The 12,947-nt window shown below is 52.7% G+C and overlaps 1 protein-coding gene across 1 annotated transcript; it reads right to left on the bottom strand.

The window, feature by feature from the left end:
* Nucleotides 1-109: 109 nt before the first annotated feature.
* Pes1 (pescadillo ribosomal biogenesis factor 1) lies at nt 110-12,564 on the bottom strand. The gene is made up of 14 exons (XM_013014527.1): nt 12,461-12,564; nt 9,342-9,421; nt 8,557-8,710; nt 7,260-7,369; nt 4,890-5,061; nt 4,724-4,813; nt 2,499-2,615; nt 2,310-2,384; nt 2,020-2,109; nt 1,769-1,899; nt 1,497-1,622; nt 1,230-1,414; nt 675-844; nt 110-579 (listed from the first exon to the last, which is right to left on the bottom strand). Exons 1-14 carry the CDS (start codon nt 12,482-12,484, stop codon nt 292-294), a joined length of 1,812 nt encoding a protein of 603 aa, XP_012869981.1. The 5' UTR covers nt 12,485-12,564; the 3' UTR covers nt 110-291.
* Between the last annotated feature and the right edge of the window lie 383 nt (nt 12,565-12,947).

The following is a 12,947-nucleotide window of genomic DNA, read 5'->3' as shown; positions in this document are numbered from 1 at the left end:
CTAGCCTTGAGCTGAAGAGCTGAGGGACAGCGCCCAGACCCAGAGTTCAGGCCCCACGACCGGACCCCCCTTCTCCCCCCCCAAAAAAGAAAAACCTTGGGAGTTGTGACTACTAGCAAGCTCAAAGGCAGGGCTGTGAGCCAGTTATGTGTCATCTGTTACAGAATTCTGGGGCATATAATTGGTTTTAAGTAAACATGTGACTTGTGAAGCAGAAAAAAAAAAAAAAAAAGAGTAAGTCTAACAGCAACCTCTCAAGTCTGCCAGGATAATGGTTTCCAGACCCTAAACTCAGAACAGCTGAGAGCAGTAAGGGACTGAGGCCCTGTGGGAGGCAAGGCCCAGGGGTGACCCCAGAAGAAGGCACCAAGAGAGTGCCCCAGCTGCCCAGGCCTGCCAGGCACAGCAGCAACTTGCCTCTCGGATTTTCCGCCTCTTGCCAAACATGATCTTTTGGTAAAGGTACTTTTCCCGCTTCTTCATCATCATGATGGCCAGGCGCTTGGCCTCACTCTCTTCCTCCTGGGCTAGCCGCTGCTTGTCCTCCAGCTTCACGGTACCCGCCATCACTCTGGGCTTCTGGGGACAAAGGGCAGGTACTCAGGACACAGCTCCAGCCCTTCTGTGCTTTCAGGAGCTCCTGCCCCAGCAGGGTCCCAGCCCGGACCCCATACCTTTCCCCCGAGCCTCTGCTCCTCCATGGCTGCCAGCTGGGCTTCTTCCTCCTTTTCGGAACTGGTCCCCTCCTCTTCATTTTCTTCCCCTTCATCACCATCGTCTTCATTGTCTTCCTCTTCTTCCTCATCCTCTTCTTCCTCATCCTCTTCCTCCTCTTTTACATGTTCTACACATGGCAGATAACATCTTAATACCCTGGATACCCACTCTGTCCTTGTAGCATGAAGCTGGGCCCTAATGTCTTCAGCCATTGCTGAGACAGCTCTGACTGTCCCTTTCCCCAAGGCTCCCCCGACCCCTCCCAGAGTCTCAGGGGAGCTGCCTTCAAAGGAGACTCCAAGGCTCTCAGCCCTGCTGCCACCCCCAAGCATTCTTGCTGTCACCCTGAATGTCAACACATGACTAAAATGCAGATGTCCCTTCTCACTGCAGAGGCAGCTAGCTGCCTGCTCTCCTCCCTGACCTCTGCCAACCCCATAGCAAAGGGAAATGGCCAGCACGGGCCCAGGCCACCCAGGGGAGCCTGTCTGCCCCAGCTCCAGCTCACTCACCTGGCCTCTCTCCCCGCTGCAGAGCCAGCAGCTTCAGCTTCTCAGGTGGGATGTAATCTCCCTCCTTCTCAGACACGAAGGGTGACAGGTGTGGGGGCAGCTGCACCCCGGGGAAGTACTCAGCCACAGGGAGGAGCAGCCGGGCGTTCACAGAATCAAACACCCATTGGGGCTGCACGTAGTACCTGGTTAGGTGGGCAGTGAAGGTGGGTCACAGGGATCCAAGCAGGGGTCCCACCCACTGCCTCCAGGGGCCTCAGGGCCTACCTGCCAATGACAGATGTTTGCTGTCCAGGCCGGTCGACAATCTGGTGGGTGATGCAGGAGTCTGTGACATCATAGGTGGCCCCGATGCACAGAGACTTGTCCCAGGACACTTCTCCCCCAAAACTCCTGTGAGCACCAGGTAAGTCCAGGCATGAGTTCTCTGCCCTTGGACACACGGGCTGCCTCCAACCTTAGTTCAGTTCCCCAGGATGCACCTGCCCATCCCCACCCCAGGTCCTGTCTGTTCAGGGCCCAGCTCTTAGTGGGAGCACCTGATGATGAAGGCCAGGGCCTCGCGGGGGACCTCACGGTTTAGGAAAAACTTCAGGCCCTCAAAGAGCTTCTTGTGTTTTTCCTGTGCCTGGAGCTCCTTCCTGCGCTCCTCCTCCTGTGTGGCCATCTCCTGTGGAGGGGTCAGGGCTGGGGTCACCAGGACTGCCTAGCCCTGTTGGGGGGAAGGGCAGCCTCCAGGTGCCTCCCCCAGGCCCCATCCTGCCCCTCTGGAAGGCAACGTGGTGCTCACCCCATCAGCAGGAAACTCATCGGCCTCGGCCTCCTCCTCCACAGCAGGCACCACCACTCGGGCCAGGCTGGCACTGAGGGCCGCCAGTTTCTACAGGGGGAAGCGAGGTGCAGGACTGCATGATGGCCAGTGGGGGAGAAAGCAGGGGCAGCTCCGAGCCACACACAAGTCTGGGCTCTTTGGGTAGAGCTTGAGACACCTCTCCTGGCCAAGCCACCTCCCACTGGAGTCAGAACCCCAGAGTGCTGGGGTCAGGGACCACCAACCTGAGAAGATGCAGCCCCTCTTACCTCTATAGAGCTCTCGGAGTCCAGGGCGTAAGTGGCCTCGCTGGCCTTTGTCTCTGCTTGGACCTGACCCTCAAGCTAGGGGACAGGGGAGAGGTCAGAAGGAAGAAGACCCCTGGGTCTTTACTTTGGGGCAAGGGTTAGGGCTGGGCCCAGGCCCTGTGAGGACCAGGTGCTGGTGGGGTGCCCTACCTTTGGAGGGTAGTGGAGGTTAAGTGACTGGTAGAGGCGGAAGTTGACGAAGCCCAGCAGGGTGGTGTAGAACTCGGTGAAAGTGGCCATGACCCTGTAGTCCACATCTGTCGGGTGCTAGAGGCACAGGAGGTGTGTCAGCAGTGAGCACAGGGCTGAAGCTGCATTGGTCCCACTTCTGACATTCTGGGCACAAGTGAGGCTCTAGAGAAGGGTCTTAAGGGCTGGGGTATGCGGACAGCAGCGCCTCTAGACCCTCATGTGGGTGAGAGGAAAGAGGAACGGATCATGCTCCTCCCTCCTTGTCTCAGCCCAGCTTTGAGAGGCTGCCTTCCGAGACTGGGACAGCCCAAGCCGTCCTTCCCCTATCCATTCAACGTCTGCCCAGAGCTGGGAAGGCAACCATGCCAGAAGCAGCACAATCCACAGGGAGAAGAGGGGTGACAGGCCTTGGCTAAGGGGCCTCAGAAAGCCCCGCCCAGAGCCGGATGCTGGTGGCTCACGCCTATAATCCTAGCTACTCAGGAGGCTGAGATCTGAGGATCACAGTTCAAAGCCAGCCCGGGCAGGAAAGTCCATGAGACTCTTATCTCCAATAAACCACTAGTAAACTGGAAGTGGCTCGGTGGCTCAAGTGGTAGAGCATTTGCCTTGAGCTGAAGAGCTGAGGGATAGTGCCCAAGCCCAGAGTTCAAGCCCCATGACTGACCAAAAAAAAATTAAAAAAAAAAAAAGCCCAGCCCAGGATGGTGGACAGGACTCGATCATCCACACCTGAACTTGATGAGGCTCAGATTTCAGTGACCCTTCTCAGTCCCAAGCCTGTGACCTGGACTATCCTTTGAAACCAGAGAGGCCTAGCCATCACTGCTGAGGCCTGGGAATGTCAAGACCACTAAAGACCACACCATCTTGACTCCTGAGTGGCTGCTCCATCTTGCTGCCAGGTGGTGGCCTGGGCTGTGAAACTTTACCTGGACAGGTGAACACCAACATCATTTCCCATTGCCCTGGGCAAGGAATCCCTTCCCCTGAGGCCCGGGGCCCCACTGCTAGGCACCCAGACTGGCTGCTCCATTAAGGAGCAGGCCAAAACCCCTATAACACCCCAAGACTAGTCATACATCCTCAGCCAAGAGGAAGCCCAATAGAGGAAGCCCTGGCAGCAGCATGGGCGGCCTGTGCCCTTCCCCCTTGTGCAGAGCCAGCTGTGCGGAGGCTGGTCTTCCACTGGCCCTATTCACTACCCAGGAGGGCAGACAAAGACTAGTCTCAGAACATGGGGGTGGGAGATCAGAGGGAAGGCTGGAGAGGGCCAGAGAGGAAGGCAGGAAGGAAGGAAGGAGAGAAGGGATGGAGGGGGAGAGAGAAGGGCCACAGGCTCTGGCTGCCCAATAGCCTGTCCCAAGTAGTGGGAGCAGGGACTGTGGAGTGCACAGACAAACTGCAGTCTCACCCACTGAGAAGCTCAGTGACACAGGGCTCAGGATAGTCAGAGCAGCCCTTGTACCCTGAGCAGTCTGGGGACTCAAGAGGCTTGCTCTGAAGCTCTGACAACCCAAGCAATAAATAAGCCCACCACTCAGCCAGGCCAGGGCACCTGTGCTCCATGGATGGTTCTACTTCCCACTCAGTGGTGTCAAGCGCAGGCTGTGCACAGGTAAGGCAATCAAACCAGGAAAAGTCAGGTGCTTCCAAAGGAGGCCAAACCAGGACTTCTGCAAGGGGGCCCTGCCACACTCCCAAGACTTAGATCAGTAAGAGGCAGAGCCATGACCCCAAAGACTTACTAGACCAGTATGCAGCAGCCTCTCCTGTAGACAGCTGGAGTGAAGACACTTGGCTACAACTGTTACTGACAGAGTGAGGACAAGACTAGCCTGGGTGCAGTGCCACTCAACATCCCTAGAGCTGCTCCCCTATCATATGGCCTCCAAGGGCCAAGCTCAGGCACTTTCAAGATTTCTTTTCCCTTAAACCCTCACAAGGCCTAGATCTAAATGAGGCATAGACAAGTGAAGGAACACGGTGGCTGCTGGAGCTGACAGGACTGGGTGTCCAAGTCATCTATATCACCCCGACAACCTAATAGTGAGTCACATGACAAGGGTGCTCCTTGGCTGTGTAGCAAATTCCTCATGCCATCCCATGCCACCCTAACCATCAGGAAGCTGGTGCCCGCAAGCCTCCCTCCTCCCCACGTGGCCTCCTCAGGGCATACTCACATCATGGGAGAAGGCGTAGGGTGTGATCCACACTATAGGCTGCCCCAGCACCTCAGCCTGGTAGTAAATCCCTTTGATCGATAGGAAAACCTGCGGGGACAGGAGAAGGTATGAAAACTACCAGGTGGCAGGGAAGTGGACGACCCCCCAGGGTCTCCTAGGTCACCTTGCGCAGGGCACGGGCAGCGATGACATAGTGCAGAAACTCCACACTGAGGCGGCGGCAGAGCTGAATGGTCTGCACGTGGCATTTGCCCGTGCGGGGGAAGGTGGAGAAGAGGAAGCACATGGACAGGGCATCATCCAAGTCTCGCAGAGCATCAATGAAAGTGGGGTACCTGCCGGGCACAAAGGCAGTACTCATGAGCTTGCTTAGCCAGACCTCCTCACCCCACCCTACCCATGATGACCCCAGAGCAGAGGTCCTGCTCCCAAGGCAGGCCTTGCCACGCCACTTCCTGGCTGAAGCAGCAGCTACTTCCCACAGCTGGTCATAAGGAACAGGACACATCCGCTGAACTCTGAGGACCAGAGACATCCTGGGGTTGGGAGCCTCAAACCCTGGCCTTGACCCTTTGCATTTGGTGTGAATGTTTGAAGGTAAACTACCGGAAGGTCTAGGGTAGAAAATGGGAGGGTGCCCTAGTGGGTCAGGGAGGAGGGTGGGCTGCTGCCCCTGCACCTGCATCTAGGCCTCGCCACACATGACCACTTTAACCACACCCTTCTGGTTGGCAGAACCAAGTAGAACCAGGGCAACAGAACTGGGCCCTAGGCCAGGAAGAGTCAGAGCAACACGTGTGTCCAGGATGGCTACGGTCAATGAGGACAAGAGAAACACCCTGGGAGACTGCCAGCTAAGGGACAGAGGTGTGGGCACAAGGAATGACATGGATTCCAGTTCCACACTCAGCCATGACTTCCATCCCTTAGATTCATCCAACCTCATTTTCACACTGCTGGACCGGATCGTTGCAGTTCCCTGGAGATGCCCTGGGCACAGTTGGACAGCAGGGCCTTCTAGCCTCCCTCCCTCCAAACTGCCTCCCAAGAAGCCATCTTTAAAAAAGCATTGTAAGTGTTCAAGAGGAAGTGTACTCATTACCTCACTCACGTAACTGTAACCCTCTGTATAGTATCTTTACAATAAAAAAAAAAAAAAAGCATTGTAAGGCACCAGTGGCTCACACCTGTAATCCTACCTCCTTAGGAGGCTGAGATCTGAGGATCAAGGTTCAAAGCCAGACCAGGCAGTAACATCAGTGAGACTCTTAACTCCAATTAACCACTAGAAAACCAGAAGTGCAACTATGGCTCAAAGCAGTAGAGTACTAGGCTTGAACAAAAGCCTCTCAGAACAGCAATTTCATAAAGGATTCTGCAGGGCACAAGGTCTTTCCAAACCCAGATGGCATCAACCACTGCAATGACTAAGAAGAGGGTAGCCAGGTCCTGAGTGGATGAAAGGCCTACAGAAACTCAGGAGGGGGGCAACTGGAGATCTGGCCAGAGCCCTGGGGCAGGGTAGGACTTTACTTGGTCCCCCCCAGAAGTGTGGCAATAAACCCAATACCTCAAGCCACCCACAATTTCTGAACCCCTTGACTTTCTTTCTCAAGCTCCCGTCTGACTAGGGAAAGGAGTGTCACCTGGATGCCCAAGCCCTTGCTTTTTCCCTAACTGTCCCCCAAGATGCAGGCAGGACAGGAGCCACCATCATCTGCTAGTGCTGAGGACTCACTCAGGCTCAGCGAAGGAACTCGGCTGTGGTTGGACAGCTTGCAGGTCACAGAACCAGAGTGAGAACACCAGCTGTCCATGGCCCATGGCCAATCTGCAAGCAGCCAAGCCCATCCACCCTGGAGCTGAGTGTGCCTGGGCCTTCAGCCCAGAAGAGAAAAGACATAGCACTAGGGCTTCTGGACTTCACCACTAATGAGGTTTGGTGCCAATTTGTTCTGTCTTGTGGGAACTATTCTGGGCACTACAGAGTACTGAGCTGCAACCCTGACCTCCACTCCCTAGATACTCACGGCACATACTTGTTCCTTAAATTATGGGAACCCAAAGTGTATCCAGACACTGTCCCTGGAGGGGCAAGATCACCCTGGCTAAGAATCACTGACTTCATCAACGCAGAACAGAGGCTCACGAGAAGGCTGAGCAGGGGTGTCTCAACATACTTTAGGGTCTCAACATGTACCCCACATGAAGCCCAGAGCACTGGTTCTCTCCCAACCACAGAGCCTTTGTACTTGCTGTTGCTTGGAACATGCTTTTCCTGGCTGGCTCTAACATGTCCCTCTGCAGAAACTTCCTTTGACACTGTAACCAATACATTGCCTGCAGTTCCCTCCTGGCTGCTCAGAGCCCAGGGCAAGCTACGATTACTATGGCCTGCCTTCTCTGAAAGGCTGAGAGCTCTGTGAACAAGGTCTTGGTTTGCCTCTCATGGTAACAGTGCTGGGACAAAGCTCAGATACAAACAGACCAGCAGCAGATTTTTTTTTTTGGGGGGGGGGGGCACCCAGCTTACCGCTCCTTGACAATGTGGTCAAGCTTGTAGTTGGGCTTGTTATCTTTCAGGCGTTCCACGGTGTTCCACTCACTCTTCCCATAGGCCTTCCGGAGCTTCCGGACAAACACCTGAAAGAGGAAGGGACCACACCAATGCTGGGCCAGGGGCTACTAGCACGGCTCCTCCATGGAAGATGGGTGCACTCACAGGGAGCTCAATGCCCTCTGACATCAGCCAATGACGGATCCCAGAGGCACCCACGGTCCCAATCAGAGCCAGACTAGGGCACCCTTTCATGGGTGGACAATGGGAGGAGGCAAAGCATAGCCCACTTTTCTACTGAAGAAGAGGGGCAAGTGACCTGCCATTGAGGCAAATCAGGATCCAAATGGATGGCCTTGGTCCCCAAGTCCTCTCTGCTCACAGGAAACCAGCTGTGGGTCTCTATGTGGTACTAAGCCATCCAGAAAAAAGCAGCTGAGGCCAGCTGTGGGGTAAGTCTTTCAAACCAATAGATGTCTTCCTTTGAAAAACTTCTGTTCAGGCCCAGCCCTAAGGCCCCTCACCAGCTTAAACAGCACTTAGGATTACACAGGGCAGCTCAGGGACAGCCACCTCCCTCCATGGGGAAGCTCCTTCTAACATGGAGTTTAATGTGGCTGAAAAATCCAGCCAATGGTTGCTGCCTAGTCTTCCGTGCACCACCAGGTGGCACCCCTCCTCAGCCAGGCCCTGCTCCCAGTCAGAAGGCGTATTCTCTCCCTTCTTTCCTTCCTTTTTTCTTTTTGCCAGTCCTGGGGCTTGAATTCAGGGCCTGGGGAACTGTCTCTGAGCTTCTTTTGCTCAAGGCTAGCACTATACCCGTGAGCCACAGTGCTACTTCTGCCTTTTCTGTTTATGTGGTACTGAGGAATCGAACCAAGGGCTTCATGCATGCTAGGCAAGCACTCTACCACCGAGCCACCTTCCCAGCCCTGCATTCTACTTTGTTAGTCTACTTTTCATCATTTACATTTGGTGGAAATAGGTTTCTGCTGGCCTATGGTGTTTGAGCACTAATAGTCTCTAGCTGTGGAATGGAATTCTGGGTCTTCCTGAGAGGCACCTCAGGAAGACCCAGAATAAAAGCTGTGTCTGTGGGGAGAGAAGGCACCAGAAAGCCCCTAAAATAATACCCTTTGCGCTTTGGAAGCAGATAATGTCATAAGATACCCCTTTTGATGTAGAAGGCTTGCTCTGGGAGGGAAGCAACCTACCCAAAGTGCCAGTGAGTTCCAGAGGCACAACGGGGATGCAGCCAGACAGAAGAGCTCACCTTGTATTCCCGGAACTTATTGACAATGGGTTCATGGAGGAGAAACTTGATGTCTTTGATGAGGTAAAAAGTCCGGGCTGCCGTGGAACCCTTGTTAACTTTCTTCTTATGCTTGGGCTCATGGGGGTAAATGCCCTTCAGGATGCACAGCCGTCTGGAATATAGATACCATTTGCAAAGTGAATGCAAGAACCCTGGCTATCGTGCTGGAAAGCAACGGGGTACAGGGAGCGGGGGACTCTGACTTTCTTTGGGCAACTCCTGTCCTAACTCAAGTCTGCCCATCACAGGTTCCCACCATATACTGCAGATGTGATGAGCAAGAGAGGAAACAAACCGGAAGGCACTTAAGCCAGGAAAGGCCTTGCTAAGAAATCACCATTTCAAGCACACAAAACATACAGGGACAGCATCACAAGCACAAAGGCCATAAGGTCATCATTAGCTTGGCACGTGTGAAGGACTAAAAGTGGGTCAAGGGAGGCTACAGCGTCCCAGTCAGCCTGATGACATGGCCTGCAGGCTGTAAAAAGTCTGGACTTGACTCTACAAGGTGTAGAGTCAGAGGCCTCTTCTACCAGAAGGAAGGAGAGTGGCAAAGATCCTGTTCTCTAACTTCCCCTGGGGCCATACCTGACCAGACAGCTCAGTCAAGCAAGGCCAGGAGAGAAAGAGGAGCACCAGGACCCCAGACAGTGTGGCAGCTCAGGGAAGGTGGGATGCAGCCATGATTCCATGTGTGCTTGGCTGCCCCAGCTCCCCTCTCTACTCCTCTCCGACCTCACCTGAAGTCAGCCAGGCTCAGCTGAAGCTTCTTCCGGGCTTTGTTCCGGGTGATGTAATTGGTGGCAGAGCCTCGTTCATACTTGGGAAGGAAAAACACAATCCTCCATCAGTAACACTACCAAGGACTGTCTTCAAATTGCAGGCCTGCAGAGTTCCACAGGAGCTCTTGCTCTGCTAAGTGGCGAAGATACTTCTAGAATGAGAATTACTGTAGGAAGAGAGCTGACCTGCCTGAAAGAGCCTTCCTGCACCACCCCTGGAGTTGTCAGCCTCAAACACATACAACAAACCACATGATGTTGGGGACTATGAGGTTGCCCAGAACCAGGTGCTGAGTTAAGTACTTAGCATTAGCTCAAACACCAGCAGGCACAATTAGTGATTATCACACTTCCTTTAGTCAAATCCCATCCCTCTATGAGGTGGATGCCACTGAATCTGTTTCAAAGGAGAAAAGAACAAACCTGCCCCTCCCCCCCAAGTCATATGGCTTTTAAAGAACTGAACTGGTCTGGATTCAAATTGAGGCCTGATCACAGAGCCTGCACACCCAGTCACTAAGGCAGTGTTCTCCATTTCCCATTACACCCCCTCCCTCACCACCACCAGGAGACTTCTTCCATCTTTTCTTCCACAGAGCCCCATGAAATGTTAATACCATGTCTTTAGTATAGACCTGCTTCTGTAATGTGGCTCTTGTAAAACCCATGAACCACTGCCATGCCCATCTTTGCTCCTTTAGGGGTGTTATCATCCGGGATGAAAATACATGCCTTAAGCCACACCTTCTCCCTTTTTCCATCCAACAAGCACAAGTCCACTACCAGGCTGAGAGCATTTGGCTAAGCGCTGTGCGGGCAATACACAGAAGGCCTTGTGTCTAGCCACCCCAAGAAGTAGGTTGTATTGGTGCTAAGATGCTACTTCACACTCATCGGTCTCCTTTGGAGGTGGCAGTGTATTTACTGTACCAGAAAACCTCAATGCCAACCACCTCACTTCCTCTGGAGGCAGACAGAAGTCTATGGCCCTGGTCCAGTGTTATCTACAGTCAAACCCAAATGACGCCTTGATGGGTTATCAATACAAAACACACCATTTTTTCCCTTCCCATAGTCATTAGTGGTTACTAGGATCAGGCCCAAGCTAGGTCCTACAAATACAACAGTAAACTGTAGATCTGTCTCTTGCACTTCATTCAGTTCTCAATATAAGTATCTTCTAATTTGCCCATGCTGTGTTATCACTGACACATTTTCCATTTTATATCTTTATAACTGCAGGGGTCAGCACTGATTTCGTGTTCAGTTGTGAGCTGGGTTAAAAATAAATTGGCAACAGAATCTTTCAAGTTGAAAGGAAATGCCTGAGCCAACTACATCTTTCTCACTCCTGTCCTCTCCCAACTTTCCATGCCACCAAAGTGATCTCCATACAGCAATAACTCCTTTCAAAAAGTTAGGGGTGGGGGGTCAGAAATAACACAAATGGAGGGACAAAGGATGAACAAATGCAGCAGTGGTACTCACTAGACACTATGTTGAAAATAAACCATACAGCTTGTGAGTGGGGATGGAAGGGAAAAACTAGCAAAGGAAGGGGACACTGTCCAGAAAGAGATGTACTTTTACCTGACTTTTGTAACTGTAATCCTTCTACATTATCACCTTTAGGTGTGATTTCATTTTGGTTGATGTCTGCTGCACTTAGAACAAAATCCAAGCTAGGCCAGATACATGACTCATGCCTGTAATCCCTTCTAGCTGGGAGGCAAAGATCAGGAGGACTGCAATTTGAGGCCAGGCCAAGGCAAAAGAGCACATTTCCACCAACAAGCCAGGTGTGGTGCAGGCGTTTAGAAGGATTGGCCTGGACAAAAAAAAAATACAAGTCCATAAGGGAAAAATACAGCAAAAATGGACTGAAGCTGTGGCTCAAGTGATAGAATACTTGCCTAGAAAGCAGGATGCACTTTGTTTAATACTGCCAAAAGACACAGGTAAGTAATAAAAGGAATAAAAGGCTTAGCACAATACAATCCTTGCCCAACCCTACCCTCAACCAGATGACACTCTTCCCTTAGATATTATATCCCAGCTATGTTGATGCCTTTACAAAACCTTGTACAAAGTAAGCTTTTTCCTACCTTAGTACCCAATGGCAATCTAAGCTCTCTTAAGGTGCCAGAACCCACCCAAGATGTTTGGCCCTTCCAGACTTTGGTTGAAATGTTACACTTTGAAGAAATCTTCAGACAGTTAAGTTAGTTAATGCCCTGTAGTCAACATCAGTATCCGTGGTTGCCAGCCATACCTCCACCCCCAGCACACTTGACAATCTGTGATCATTGTATTTGGCTGTTTATCTTGTGTGTCTTATCTTCCCAGTGAGGTCGGGGAAAGCAGGGACCCCTTCCTATAGTTTACATTTCCATCCCCAGTGCTCAGGGCAGGGTTTCTGGTTCAATTGAAAAAAAAAAGAAGAAAAAAGAGAAACATTCTGCCAAGATGACTTCCTGTAGTGGAACTCTAGAACCCACTGGTGACATTCGTTAACCGTCTTCCTGCCTGAGGGGTGACGCTATGAGGTAGCCCAAGTCTCACCATTTTTCCCACCTAAAGAACTCTTAACTCAGGGGGTTGGAGGCGTGGCTCAAAAGCGCCAGCCAATGAGAGAAAGCAAAGCAAGCGTCCGATATTCGGGTCCCGGTCTCCGGGGTGAAAAAAGAAAGAAAAAAAAAAAACAAAATCCGATTCGGGAGGCTGAGATCTGGGGCTCGCGGTTCGAAGTCAACCTCGGCAGTAACGTCCGTGAGACTCTTCTCCAAGTCACTAGCAAAAAGCCGGAAGTGGCGCTGGGGCTCGAGGGGCAGAACACGAGCTTTGAGCCACAGAGCTCAGGGACGGCGGCCAGGCCCTGAGTTCAAGCCCCAGGACCGGCGTAAAACAAAACAACAACAGCAAGAACGCGACAACGTTTTCCGATTCCACCAAACGGGTAACTGGCGCTGCCCTACGCTCGAGAGCCTTCCGGGGCCGTCTCCCGTCGCCCTGACCCTCTTTACGTCCTGCGAGGGGCTCCGTCACTGCCTGGGGACCCCCACGTCTCTCCAACGCACCTTTTTCTTTTCCAGGCCTCCCATGGCTCCACGTTGCGGGGCCGAGCACGAACGCGACGGCCACAGACCGCGCCACTTCCTCTTGCACGTGTGCGGACCGGGGAGGGCCCCCCAGGACCCTCAACGCGCCGGCGGGGTGGGCTGTCCAGCAATATGCCTGTAGACAGAGAGAGAGGGAGGGGGCGTTTTCACCCCAAAAAATTACCAAAAAAAAACCCTCTATAAACACAAATCACTTTGACTTTTTTCTCACTGCCGACCTGTTATAGAAAGTTTAAAAAACATTGTTTAAACAACATGGAGGGGTATCAGGCATTTTAGCAAACACCCTAAGGACGGCGCCTTGTGACACTATGAGCCGCATTGCATGTTGGATTGGAGTGGGGCGGAAGACTTGGAGCTAGCGCGGTGTCTTCTGGGATGCAGAGGGGCGTCCAACCTATAGGCTCCGCTAGACGACAGCCTTGTTGTTATGGCAACGGTTGCT

The sequence above is a fragment of the Dipodomys ordii genome, unplaced genomic scaffold (genome assembly GCF_000151885.1).
Source record: "Dipodomys ordii isolate 6190 unplaced genomic scaffold, Dord_2.0 Scaffold23, whole genome shotgun sequence".
In the NCBI taxonomy this organism is placed as follows: Eukaryota; Metazoa; Chordata; class Mammalia; order Rodentia; family Heteromyidae; genus Dipodomys; species Dipodomys ordii.
Note: the sequence above shows the minus strand (reverse complement) of the source record. Positions and strands in the feature narration are given on the sequence as shown.

Coding starts and splice junctions, on each gene's coding strand:
- Pes1 (XM_013014527.1), bottom strand. CDS start 12,484: ATGGGAGGCCTGGAAAAGAAAAAG. Junction 4,814..4,889: donor CTGCCCGTGCCCTGCGCAAG/GTGACCTAGGAG, acceptor CTGTCCCCGCAG/GTTTTCCTATCGATCAAAGG. Junction 1,623..1,768: donor GCCCTGGCCTTCATCATCAG/GTGCTCCCACTA, acceptor TGGTGCTCACAG/GAGTTTTGGGGGAGAAGTGT.